Source organism: Harmonia axyridis, chromosome 4 (genome assembly GCF_914767665.1).
Source record: "Harmonia axyridis chromosome 4, icHarAxyr1.1, whole genome shotgun sequence".
NCBI lineage: Eukaryota > Metazoa > Arthropoda > Insecta > Coleoptera > Coccinellidae > Harmonia > Harmonia axyridis.
In genome coordinates, this window is record NC_059504.1 from 11,686,295 (window position 1) to 11,700,298 (window position 14,004).

Consider the following 14,004-nt stretch of genomic DNA (forward strand, 5'->3'; position numbering starts at 1 on the left):
TAATGAATTCTGGCCTCGCTCGTAAAATCCCATTTTAACGGAGCAACGCGTCATTTTTTTCAGCCGTTTCGCGATTGCATTTGACCGCCCGCCGATGATGGGAACAAAAAAAGAGAGAGGGCAGGAGGGCACAAACCAGTTTCTCGAAAAATAAAATCTCATCAAGTTTTTAAATATTCGACATTGCTTAAATGCTCTAGTAACCAAACAACCAAACCAAATTCCATCAAAATCGGGATAGAAGAACAAAAAAATTATAAATTCCATGAATTGCCACGTTTTGAAATATCCCAAAGAGTTGAAATTCCATAGTAAAACCAAACAACCATACCAAATTTCATCAAAATTGGAATACAAAACTATTGATTACCCGAAATGCAACATTTTGATTTATCTGAAATAGCTGAGTTGTCCCATCGAGCAACCATTTCATCAAAATCGGACTAGAAAAACGAAAAATATTAGATGCTCTGGAATGCAAGATTCTGAAATTCGCACTGTTTATCTGGAGGAGCTCTGGTAATCAAAAAACCATACCAAATTTCATCAAAATTGGAAAAGTAGTACGAAAAATATGGAATACCACAAATGAAGATGCACACCGTATATCCGGAAACGCCTTAGTCGCCAAACTTCATACGAAATTTCATCAAAACCTGACCAGTAGGACATGAAATATCAATGTACCAGGAATTTCACATTTGTGAATACGAATAATATATGCGCAAAAGCTGAAATTTTTTTGTAAACGCTTATGGACCGATCTATATACCCGTAATTAATTTCATCAACATCGAACTTTCAGAACAAGAAATCTTGAGATATTGGTAATTCGACGTTTGCGATGGCGTACCATAATATGCAAAATGAGCTTATCTTCCCACTAATCAATTCAAATATCATACCTAACAAATTTCATTTAAGTTGGACCAGGATTATGTTCGCGCATATTCTACGCGTATATCTGCAGGTTCATCCAAATTTAATGAAAATTTGTATTTATGATCGCATATAATGGTAAATCGACGAAAAGTTGTTCAGAATGTAGTATGAAGTATGAGAATGCAATAGACAACGGAATGGTCCGCCGCGTAATGATTCTAGAACGCCAGCCTCACTCGTAAAATCCCATTTTAACGCAGCGCGTCATTTTTTTCAGCCGTTTCGCGATTGCATTTGACCGCCCGCCGATGATGGGAACAAAAGGGGAGAGGGGCAGTGGGGCAGGACGCACAAACCAGTTTCTCGAAAAATAAAATCTCGCCTTTTCGTTTCACGGCCGTAAGACGCCATCTACAACACACACACACGAGATCTCACGTGAAGACGCTTCTATGCCTTCCCATTCTTCGATGCACCTGTCCCAATTAATTCTTTTCGGATGTGTTAGTGGTGGCAGTGAAATTTTCGAAGAGATAACCCGGATCGGTGAAATCTGCAGCTGGACCAACTTGATGGAGGGTTGGGTTCAGGTAGAAAGACTCTGTTCCGCGTCTATCGGGTCTTTGTTGAAGGTATAAATAAAATCAGGGCGTGGGTTTGGTTTTGATGATGTCTTAGAATTGGTGGAATATAGAATTTTCGAAGTTTCCCACAATTATTTTCAGTATTTAGAACCGATTCTTTTGATATTGATAGAAAGAGTTTGACTGACGCCACTGGCGGTTAAAATTGTTGGAACGTTTTTGGCATAATTGTCTTGCAGACGGATTTTTATATTCCAGAATTCTTTTGTTGTTATTCCCGACTAAATCAATTCATAATTCTTATTTTCGAGATTTTTACATTTCCATACAATGTCTAATGTCGATGTAAGTTCATTGAACATTTTGATGCATTATTTACATCTCTTGTCAGGAATTTGGCATTCGTTTCGTTGCACAATTGGTTTCGAAATTATTAATCATCATTATATTAATTCTAGTAAACTCCTATGATAACATTTGCATTTTTGTCGATTTCCCGGAATTTCATATCGAAATTGTAATATTCATCTTCCTTTCGAATGCAAACTTTGTGCACCAATTGTAATTCCACTATATGATCGATGTCCAATATTTCGTCGGTCAAACAGAGGTCAATCCTTGTTCTTGAAATTTAAAAAATTGTGAGGTCAGATAATATTACGCGACCACGGTTTTGGCTATGCTTTTTTTTGGTATTCAATTTTTTTCCATTATTGTTCCGAAATTTTGATGATTATTTTGGTAATCGACGCAATTCAGAGATCATAAAAACCGGTTGGGCCGTTTTTGAATTAGAAATAGTGTAACTAAACCAACTCAGTTTTTTGTTACTATCTTTGAAAACTGCAAATACTTTGACCTGAGGAGGGAAACATATCTGAATTTGAAATATTTACATGCTCACTTTCCTTAGATTGTTTTGTGAATGAATTACTGGGATGACTAATCGAGGTAATACATAGGCAAATATGTATATCATGCGTCATTCAATTCGAAAAACATATTTTGCGTCGATTGAAGTGATAATGAAAACGTGAAATATTACTATCAATGAAATAATTTGATTTTAATTCTAGCCATTTTGAACGTAATCTATATGTATACTCGCACTGAAAAAAAATGTTCCTAATATTACAGAATGGCAATCATTCCTTGATTTCATTGTAGTTTTTCAAATATACGTATAATAAAATTTTATTTCTTTACGTATTCAATGATATTTAGAATCGTTTTTTTTTTCATAGAGTAATAATGATAATCATTTTGAATGTATATTATATTGATAGATATATTTGGAATCCGATATTTTCCCTAATTGTTGAATTCATAATAAGCAGAATATTCATTATTTTCTGTATCTACCTGCTGAAATCCAAGGATTGGCAACTTTGATTCGCCTAGTGTCTTTGGTTGTGTCACGTCGTTTGGCGCGCTTGAAGTTTGTTTTCTGAATTTCCGATATATTTCGGTATTCACTTCAATATATTTTGAGTTAATATGAAACGTTGATTCACTATGGGACATGATAAGTGCGTTCTTTATGGAGAAACTTGCGAATTGAGTATAATATCGTATCACTGATATGTTTTCATTTCCGCGCGCTTCATGTCAAATTTGATTGTTCATGTTGGGGACAAAATTTGCTTACTGAATATGACATATGCTCCCTCTATCTATGTTCATTACTCTGTGGTGTAATATATAAACTTAAATGGATTAAACTAACAAAATATTTTGCATAATAGTGTTTTTTAGAAGTATAACCTTAAAAGATTATACTAAAATATATGTGAATCACCAAGTCGGTTATATTTTAAATTTCACATTTAAACCGAAGACAGTGAGACGCTCCATATTTCTGATTACCCCAAACCAGACAGAAAATATTAAACACTCTAATTTCCGCCAGACTCCCGTCAAATAGCTTAAAAATGCCAACCTAGCAAAAACGAAAAAAAAAAACTACACAAAGTCGAGAGGCAAAAGTACTGAACTAATAGACTTCCACGCCCTCTGCAGAGGCCGCCACTCGTTCCTGATGCAGCTTAAAACCCGACCTGGGGTCATTGCCGAGACGACGACGCATCAGCGAGGGCAAATGGCGAAAACGACGTTTCGCTCTAAACACCGTAATCTTCGGGTCGGCCGGTGTGCGGACGATTTCGCGAATGCCAGCAGCGAGAGCGACACGCCAAGAACACCTGCCGTACGCCAATCGAGAACATTTTTTTTTTCGACTGCGAGCTTCTCGTTCGGGTGCCCCTGCGGGGTACAGCCAGAGATAAGGGGCCAGGTGAACCTTAGGTGTGTATCGCGTAGAGACGGGAGTAGGGTGTTTGCGTGCGTTGGGAAGACAGGTGGATAATTGGCCGAAGGGTATCGGTTGTGAGTGGAGGAACCCTCTCGGAAGAGGTTTCGGGCGATGAGGAGTGAGAGAGTTGGCCCTCCTTGCCTTGTTGTTGATGGTGTTCTTTGTTATGTTTTGGTTTTTCGAGGACCAATTATTCATATAATGATAGAGTTCGGAAACGAGCGCTTAGAAATATGTAACTGTCAATGCGAGAAGTTCTTATTTGTACATATTGCATATTGGACACAGTGGAAGTTAGTATGGAACCATTTGAACCTGAGTATTCATAGGAAATTTCATCAAAATCGAAAGAGCAATACGAAAAATCTTAAGTTACCTTTTGCAGGTTTTGAAATGCGCACTGTTTATGAGAAGGAGCTGAAATGCCCTAATTACCCAGCAACCAAATCAAATTTCATCAAAATCGGAATATCAAACCAGAAAAAATTGAGTACCCTGAAATGACACGTTTTGAAATGTCGGAAATAGCTGAAATGCGCTATTAATCAAATAACCAAACGAAATTTCATCAAAATCAGGATAGCAAAACAAAAAATATTGAGTTACCTGAAATTCCCTTGTAACCAAACAACCAAAACAAATTTCATCAAAATCAGGATAGAAGAACAAAGAAATATTGAGTTCCCTGAAATGCCACGTTTTAAAATATCCTAATGAGTTGAAATTCCATAGTACCCACACAACCATACCAAATTTCATCGAAATCGGAATTATAGAACAAAAACTATTGATTTTGATATATCTGAAAGAGGTGAGCTGTCCATTAATCGAACAACCATTCTATGTATATCAAATTTCATCAAAATCGGAATAGAAAATCGAGAAATATTAGGTGCACTGGAATGCCAGATTCTGAAATGCGCCCCGTATATCTGAAGGAGCTCTAGTAATCAAATAACCTCTCCAAATTTCATCATAATTGGAATAACAAAACAATCATACCAAATTCCACGTAGTAACCATACAAAATTTATCAAAATCATAGTAACAAAACAAAATGGCAAGTTTTCAAGTATCGGAAAGAGCTGAAATTCCATAGTACCCAAACAACCTAACCAAATTTCATCAAATAGCAGAACAAATACAAAATTTAAATACCATTCTTTGAAATATCCGAAAGAACTGTAGCACTAATAGTCAAACAATCATACCAAATTTAATCAAAATTGGAATAGAATAACGAAAAACATTATATTCTCTGGACTCTGGTTCCCAGGTTTTGAAATGGTCACCTTATATCTGAAGGATCGGAAATGCCCTAAAAACCAAGACTTCCTACCAAATTTCATCAAAATAGGACACAAAATATTAAGGTCCCAGGAATTTCAAATTTGTGAATAATGTGCAACAGCAAAAATTCTTATGGAAAAGCTTATGGACATCGGACTTGCTCGTGAACTCTGTAATTTCACGTTTGCAAATGCGCATCATATAATTCCCCACTACACTACCCAATCCAAATATCATACCAAATTTCATTAAAATTGGAAATTGGACCAAGGGAGCGCGAGATCTGTAGATCTTGATATTTTCACGTTCGCGCACTCTATATCTGTTAATTCGTCCAAATTTCATCAAAATTGAAGTGGTTCAGAATTCAGGGTGTTCTGAATTGCATTTCGTGAATGTAAATTTCAACAGAAATTGACTATGAAATGTAAAACGTGTATTGCCACAATAATATTGATAATATAAAACTCAAAGTATTCTTTCATTCAGTCTCGTTTCTCAAAACCTAAATTAAAGTGTTCTCTTTTGTTACAGATATCCCTTCAGCGACATGGAACATTCGCTGCTCTTTGCCAAAATTTCAAGAGGCCATTTCACCATACCCGAATGCCTTTCGTCGAGAGCGCGGTGTCTCATCCGTTCCTTGCTGCGGCGGGATCCCTCAGAAAGGATAACGTCAGAAGACATCCTCTACCATCCGTGGTTGGCAAAAGAGGAGAGAGAATGGACCCCAAGATCGTGCGATCAACTAGTTCCGGAGTGTAGTATGTTCGATGACTAACTTTTTCGATAGGATCTCTATCCCCTAACGAAAACGTGCAAGATTTGTGCTGTGTCCTAGTTTTAAGTCAATTGTTATTCGGGATTTGTTCCAAGTAGACTGAAGATTTAATTTAATGAAATTCTGTTATTAGTCGGTGATGAAACGGTTACATTTCTATTGCTATCGGTGATATTCGTCATTGTTCCAAAGAATGTGTAATTTATTCATATTGTGATAATCTGTAAATATGCAAATCCATTTTGCATTTTAATTAGCAGACAAGTTATTACAATTATTCAACTTTATTATCGAATTTAATAGTTATTTATACAACACGTGCAAAAAATAATTGCACGCGTTAAAGCTTCGAGTGCAATAATAATTTTTTGCACGAGTTGCATATAATGTATTTTTTTCGTACAGGTAGAAAGATAGACATATTTACGAAACACTAGTAGAATGAGTGCAATAAATATTTATTGCACCAGTAGAATAAAGAATCAGTTTCAATTATTTGATTGACTCGGTGTTCACTTTATCGAAATCTATTTAACTCAAAATTGAGTGAAGTATATTTTTGTTTAGCTACACAATATCTTCTTCAGATTTTATATTTTGAATGAGTGTTATTCTAAATGTAAAATAATAAATTGTTTTTTATAATAATAGGAAGTGGAAATAGAATAACAGTCATTCAATTCAAAATATACTTCCATACAAGTTTGTTTTCTGCATGAACGTAAAAAAAATATTTTGGTTTATAATAAAGAATTCTATCGTGATTTTGAGGTGTTAACCGTCTCATCACTATTAGCAATTTTCATGAGATTTGAACGGCAATCGTGATTATTGTTTTGGTCTGCTTGAAACATTCGGTCACATAATGTTACTTTCGATATATGTGGTTTTGTTTTTAGAATGATTGTTTTATTAATTGTTAATCTATCATCCCGAAGTTGCCTGACGAATAATAATTTATTAATATTAATTTAAGTACAAGAAACTCGTCCGGCAACTCCAATAGGCCATTTTATGTTCACAATCACATTTTTTTTCGTTTGTTGAAAATCTTGCAATATTTGTCATGGTGACTGAATGAAAGGCATCACGATATTTGGTGATCTCCTGTAAGACTGAAGGCAGTTTTAAATGAGAAAATTTTTATCATTACGGTTGTATCATTTTTGTAATTAGTGAGAACTCAGAGCCATTTAGGTACTAAGTTGCATGGAATTTTTTATTCGATTATAATTTTTCTGAGATCAAATCAAAATGTATGAATGCAAATTATGCGAAATTTTTAATGGTGCAATGAAAATAATTTTATTATGGGAAAAAAAATAATCGAAATCAATTTTTTTATTAAATGAGTATCGTAAAATTTGTACTAATTGAAAGAACGTAATCCATAAAAATTCCTAACGTTCGACCATCACAATCTGTTTATAAAAATATTCTTTGAATGTTTTCGAAAAAAATTTCTTATCGTGATGCAAAGGATGATTCAGCTTTGTGATCTCGGTCAAATGTTTTTATCTTATTTGGCCATTCGATATTAATGTATAGTACTGAACTGAATATTTGTAAATAATATTGTTTTAATTCATTTCCTAATTTATGTAACTTAAGAGCTGATGTAAAAATGTACATAGCTTCGCATTTTGTCATCCACGATGTTGATTTCTGCTGTTGTCAATAATTTCAAAATAAAAGTTATTTATGTAAGAATCATGGTTTTTCTGTTATAAAACTCCATCACCCCATCACCCAATTGTTCACAAGCATCTATGTGCTATGAAAACTTTAAAAATCGAAAAAAGCTGTCAATATAACAGGAACTTTTTTCTGAAAGTAAAGAACCAAAGTGAATCATACTCTTTTTTGAACTACATATTGCCAAAAATAGTTAAGGAATTGTTTTGAAAAATAATCAAAGCATACTGAAATAATATTCTTTCATACTTTGGGTAATAAGAATAAATCACAAATAAGAACTGTTCTATCCTTCAAAATCACGCTTTTCTGTTGGAATGATTCAGAACGAAAATAAATTTACACTAAATTTTGAAAAAATCACAAGAATTACATTTATTCCAAGCAGAAATTATAAATTCGAAATATTGTTATACATACAGATATTCAAAAGCATCTAGTGGGTTCACTTCACCTCTTCTGTTTTTACCATAAAATAATAAGTGTTTTGTTTAGAATGGTTATGATGAAAATCTAATAGACACAAACTACTTGTCATTTTTGAATGAAGTCAGCATTAAGGAAACAGGAACAGACCAATTAGAAATGAAAGATTAATATTTTAATTGAATGTTATAAACAAAATCAAATGTTCGGAAGCTTCCCCGTGATTAGCAATACATAATTCTATCTTCTGTTCAAAGATTCAAACGGTTGATAAATGCATTAATTAACGAGAATTGACATGAAGCAGGAATAAATGAATAAGAAGAAATAAAACAAAAACAAAAATTACACTCAATCTGAAATTCAAAATTACCAATGGATCTGTTTGCAGTGGTAACAATTTCAAAATTCGGCTTGATTTAAATTATCATGTGTACGTTTGGAACATTAATTAAGTTTTACTTTTGAATATGTTTTCGAAGATGCAGAATTAAAGGCATTACTAGATCAAGACTCGTGTCAAATGCAACAAGAATTGGTAGGATCATTGGGAGTGACGCAACAAGCCATTTCAAAAGGCCTGAAAGTAAAGGAAATGGTTCAGAACCAAGGAAATTGAAAGCCGTATGCGTTGAAGCCGAAAGATGTTGAATGGCGTTTGTTTGCTTGTGAACAGCTGCTTACAAGGCTAAGACGAAAGGGATTGCTGCATCGCATTTTGACTGGAGACGAAAAATGTGTTCATAACGATAATCTCAAGCGCAGAAAATCAAGGGGATATCCCGGCCATGCTTCCACGTCAACGGCCAAACCGACTATTCGCGGTTTCAAGGTCATGCTCAGTATTTAGTGGGACCAGCTCGGCGTAGTGTATTAGGAGTTGTCAAAACCGACTGAAACAATCACAGGCAATTGTTATTGAACGCAATCAATGCGTTTGAGCCGAGCATTGAAAGACAAGTGACCGCAATACCACGAGAGACATGGTAAAATTATTTTACTGCATGACAATGCTCGACCCCATTAAGCGAAAGTGGTCAAGACATACTTGTAAATGTTGAAATGGGAAGTCCTACCTCACCCGCCGTATTGTCCAGACGTTGCTCGCTCGAACTATCACTCATTTCGATCAATAGCGGCCTGGCTGACCAGCACTTCCGGTTTTATGAAGAAGACAAAAATTGGATCGATTTGTGGATCGCTTCAAAAGATGACCGGTTTTTTCAATGCAGGATTCGTAAACTTACCGAAAGATGGGAGGAAGTAGTTCCCAGCGATGGACAATACTTTGAATCATAAATGTATAACCAGTTTTTTTCAATAAAGCCTCGAATTTAGGAAAAAAACGGCGGAAGCAAAGTTGTACGCCACGTAAGTATCGAGAACTTTTAGTACATTTTACCGATCGAAGACAATATTTTGGAGGAGCAGCGCAGCGACTACTTCAAATATTATTTTCTGAGATGGGTGTTCCTTAACATTCGAGATACTTATAACGATAGACACACTTTTTACTTGAACAACAAAATGATTATCCACAAAATTAAAAGAGTCATTCGTGGCTCTGATGTCAATACTGTAAAGGAATATAATAGAAGGCGTTTTCTTGACAATGAAAGCTATAATAATAATAACTGTTCTTTATTGGCCATCGACCGAAGTCTTTCTGAAAGCTATATTAAATGAATTGAATTCAAATTGCTTGTGTGTGATTTTATTATTTCAATGAATATTTAGTCATTCCTATTTACGGTTCTGTTTATCTTAGAATCAGTAAAAACAGTCTACTGATGCAGCAACAAAAGCAGTAACTAACAAAAGTCGTCTATCATGCAAAAAATTAAAGCAATCGACAAAAATTAAAAGACCGTCTGCCAATATCTTCATCCCCGACCTAGCTTAACCTAAAGGCGGAAATCCCCCGATCATCTTCATCTCGACAGATTCTCCAGTCGTCGGACAAGTCACCCTAAAAATTTCATTAACGTCCCCAACCACGTTCCCCGGTTTTTCGGACGAGTCACTACAAATTGCCAAGATTAGCGCACGACTTTTCCGATATTGTTTCGGCCCGTAACCCGTCAGGATTACTGATCAAGCCCTATTAATTACCGATAAAGGGTGTATTTCACGTCGGGAGCTCGACCGTACGCCGGGGACGGACCGGAGAGAGGCATCAATTAAATTCGAAACAGGTGAATTTCGGGGATTTGGACAGATCGAAAAGCGATTGTTTGGGATAAACGATCTCGTGGCAATTTTCGTTGTTGTTCTTACTGATATTTCTCTTTTGCGGGTTTATTCGATGTTTAATTGTGTCTGGTGGAGTTAGATGTTTATCTAACTCCACCATGTAACGGGATTGGATAATGCTGTTGTGTTGTGTTGTTTTGATTAACTGACAGTTGTGTGTCTCGCCCTTTTTAACTATACAGACAAAAATGAGGTCGGACAAAAAAGTTACTGTTGAAAGATGTAAACAACCAAAAATGCTCACCCTTTCTATTTCTTTCTTTCATTTGAGTGGATTGTTCCCCTTTCTTCGTTTCTTTGTCGATTTTTCAATGAGAAACATTGTTTCTTCGTTCACGAAGTCTTATCATCCATTTTTCGCTGTAGTTGATGTTATCCATGTCAGATCTCCGTTTAAGTTCTTCACTCCTTGCTCGACCTATTATAGTTTTTCTAGAAATGCAGCTTAGTGAATAACCTGATGCCATTTATAAGTATTTAACTTCGATTTCAGTTGAGCCTTTTACATTTAAAAATTCTTCAGCAGACTCCAGCAAGAGAAATCTGAAAAAAATATTTTATACCGTTAGAATTACACAATAAAGAAAAGAATAATTGCAAGATGACTATCCTTGAATACACCTGAGTAGGTACACCTCATACTGACAACCCAGACAAGAAAAAAAATTTTGATTATATCCCCCTTTTCCCCCCTTGGGTACGTCACTGTATTGACATACAGGGTGCGCGCTACAGCAAGCATCCTCAATCCGAAGTGCAACTAAGACCCAACATACATTGGCACTTTCGCCGACCAAGTTTTTAATCATAAATATAAGTCCTATTAATTCTTATGAGAACCCGCCCACAGGGGATTATTTACTTATTTAGTTGCGACAACTAAAACATTTCAACGCTCTCTATGTACCAGGCTTGAGGCTTGGTTCCAGCAGCAGGAAATTTTCGGACAAAAAAATAATTTGATCACCGAGACTAAAAATTTGCCAGTGTGTCTAAGAATAGTGTGAAAGATACCTTAAAAAAAATAGTAGTTTGAGCGATACTTTTTATAATGTCTTTCAATGATTAACACTGGGTTACTTTTAATTTTATTTAATATATATAATATAACTTTGTACAACTTACAATTTGGTATGGTTTTGGAACTTGCGTTCTTGAAGACTTAAGAAGAGTGAGTTTAACAGATGATTTCTACAGGTTATGTTATTTTACATGAACATAGAATGTTGTGCTATTACACAGAAATAAAACTTCTTTTTATCGATACATTACACTTTTCATGAAGAACAACGTAAATTGCAGGTAAATTTCTGAAATTCCAATCAACATTATCATAAATTAACAATAAGGATTTTTTAAATAAATAAAGGTGTACAACTTTGCTTCCGCCGTTTTGCATTAGATGGCTATTGCGGTAAGTGGTAGTCGAAATAAATAGATCGTAGATGTCATACAAGAAGCTCAAGTATTTGTAAACACGACGCCATCGAAATATTAGTGGATTTGTGTATGCATCATAAAATTATTCCCGATTTAAAATGTCAGCTTACGAGCCAAATTCTCGTCATTTGCTTTAATATGAAGAAATCTGCCGCTGAAGCTCATCGAATGCTCTCAAATACCTATGCTGAGGCAGCTATTAGTAAAAGAACGTGCCGAGAGTAACCACTTTACCAACGTTTCAAGAACAGTGATGTTACATCGAAGGCCAGCATGGAAGAGAGAAGATTTTCGAAGTTGCAGCATTGGAGGCATTTATCGATCAAGACTCGTGTAAAACGCTACAAGAATTGGCAGGATCATTGGGAGTGACGCAACAAGCCATTTCAAAATTCCTGAAAGTCATGGAAATGATTCAGAAACAAGGAACTTTGGTCCGAGAGAGTTGAAGCCGAGATATATTGAACGGCGTTTGTTTGCTCGTGAACAGCTCCTTTCAAGGTATCGACGGAAGGGATTTCTGCATCACATTGTGACGGGAGACGAAAAATGGGTTCATTACGATCATCCCAAGCGCAGAAAAGCATGCTCACAATTGGCCACCGATATTTTGTGATTCAACAACATCAGATCTCTTATTGTAAAACCCTTAATAAATATGTGGTCTCCTAATAATAAGCCCAACTCTACTATCAACTCCTCACAGACCGGTTGCCACGGCTTTCCTTTCTGCACGTCACGCTGCTCAGTCTGGATCTCTGGCACATACCCCAGGAAATCGAATTCATCAGAACCAACAGATGTTCCCGTCAAGGGACAGGCTCGCGAAATGTATAATCGGAGGAACTGGAGGCTGCCAAGTGCTTCGTGTGTCCTTTGTCTACACAACTGAAAGCAGAGCGCAAGATCAAAGGGTTTCACTTGTCTGTTTTGTGTGATCAGTAAATCGTCGGTATTTAACATTGTATCCATTTGTAGAAGAGAAGCGAGGCATGAAACACATTTCCCTAATAGTTCAGGACGTCGGTTCCCATGATAATTAATTGAGGGATGGTTTTGCAATTATGAACGAGCAAACACAGAGAGCCACGTATATCTGTAACAATGGTCGGTATTAATTTGCCAATTCGGCAATCGGACTCAGATATGGGGATGCGTATTCAACCATCCGGCTTGATGATTTTCCTTGGGAAATTGCTCTGGTTTACACTTCAATGTCCTCCGAACTGATTGCATGTTCTCATTTTGTTATTATGATGAACCTTTGTAATCGGTTAAGAAAAAAATCAAATGATTCATGAAAATGTTACATTTTACCTGAAGTTCGAATTACAGTGTTAGAATCATTGAAATCAACTACCAACCAGCAATTTGGACGTTGCTTCCATATACACACATCATAACAAATCTTGGCCCCTCTAGGTTTCTTAAGAAATAAACCATCTGTGTTTTGGAAATGGTATTATTTTCCCCCATTTCAACTTCAATATATTTGATAGAAAATCTTCGTTTGTTACTCTTTGCTTTATACAGGGTGAGACAAAATAGGAAAAATTAGAAACCAATGAGACTCACTCCCCTTTCAATCAAGTGTCCAATACACCTAGGTATCCCACGAATCAAGTCATTAGTGAAATTTTCAGGCATATCGTTCCATTCTTCCTGAAGGGCTAAAATCAATTCCTGAAAAGTTGAAGGTGGGTTTTGGCGATTGAATATTGCTCTTCCTAAGTAATCCCATACGTGCTCAATTGGTTTCATATCTGGTGAGTTTGCTGGCCAGTTTATTCTCTGGATATTATTCTCTTGAATATTGTTTTGAACTCTTCGTGTGGGGCGTTATTTAATGACTAAAACTTTTATGTACACTCCTTTTCAAGGGTGGTTCTATGAAATTAAGTGATGATGAGATGATCGCGTTATTTCTTGATTCTTTGAAAGCACTACATGGTCAACTCCATTATTGCATTCACTATGTCATTCTGGTTATTTTTCAGTGCCTTTATAGCCCGTGCTCTACTAACACTTGCTTGCGACATGACTAATTCTACATCTTTGTTTTCAACTCCTGTTTCATCTACTTCTTCATCCTCTGATTCTTCAGCAATTGGTGCAACAGATGTGGTTGGATTACCTGTGGCTTCTTCCCCAGCAGTTATCATCCTGATAAATGAAATTATCCCCAAATTCGTTGCGCAGAGGAACAAAGATTCTTCCAATGATGTTTTCTACGTAGATGACAACAGTCATTGTTCGTTCAACGATAATAAGAGGGGTACGGCGACCGAAAATTATACTAACCCAGCACATCATTGATTCGCCTTGAAAGGGCACAACTTTTC

At 35.9% G+C, this 14,004-nt stretch overlaps 1 protein-coding gene across 2 annotated transcripts in view; it reads left to right on the forward strand.

The window, feature by feature from the left end:
• Positions 1-7,558, forward strand: part of LOC123679270 (tribbles homolog 2) — a 200,993-nt gene extending 193,435 nt beyond the window's left edge. For both annotated transcript variants that reach the window (XM_045616772.1, XM_045616773.1), the window contains exon 5: positions 5,602-7,558. In XM_045616772.1, the coding sequence (XP_045472728.1) occupies positions 5,602-5,848 (247 nt within the window). In that variant the 3' untranslated portion in view covers positions 5,849-7,558. The remainder of the gene's footprint in view (positions 1-5,601) is intronic.
• Positions 7,559-14,004: the final 6,446 nt, after the last annotated feature.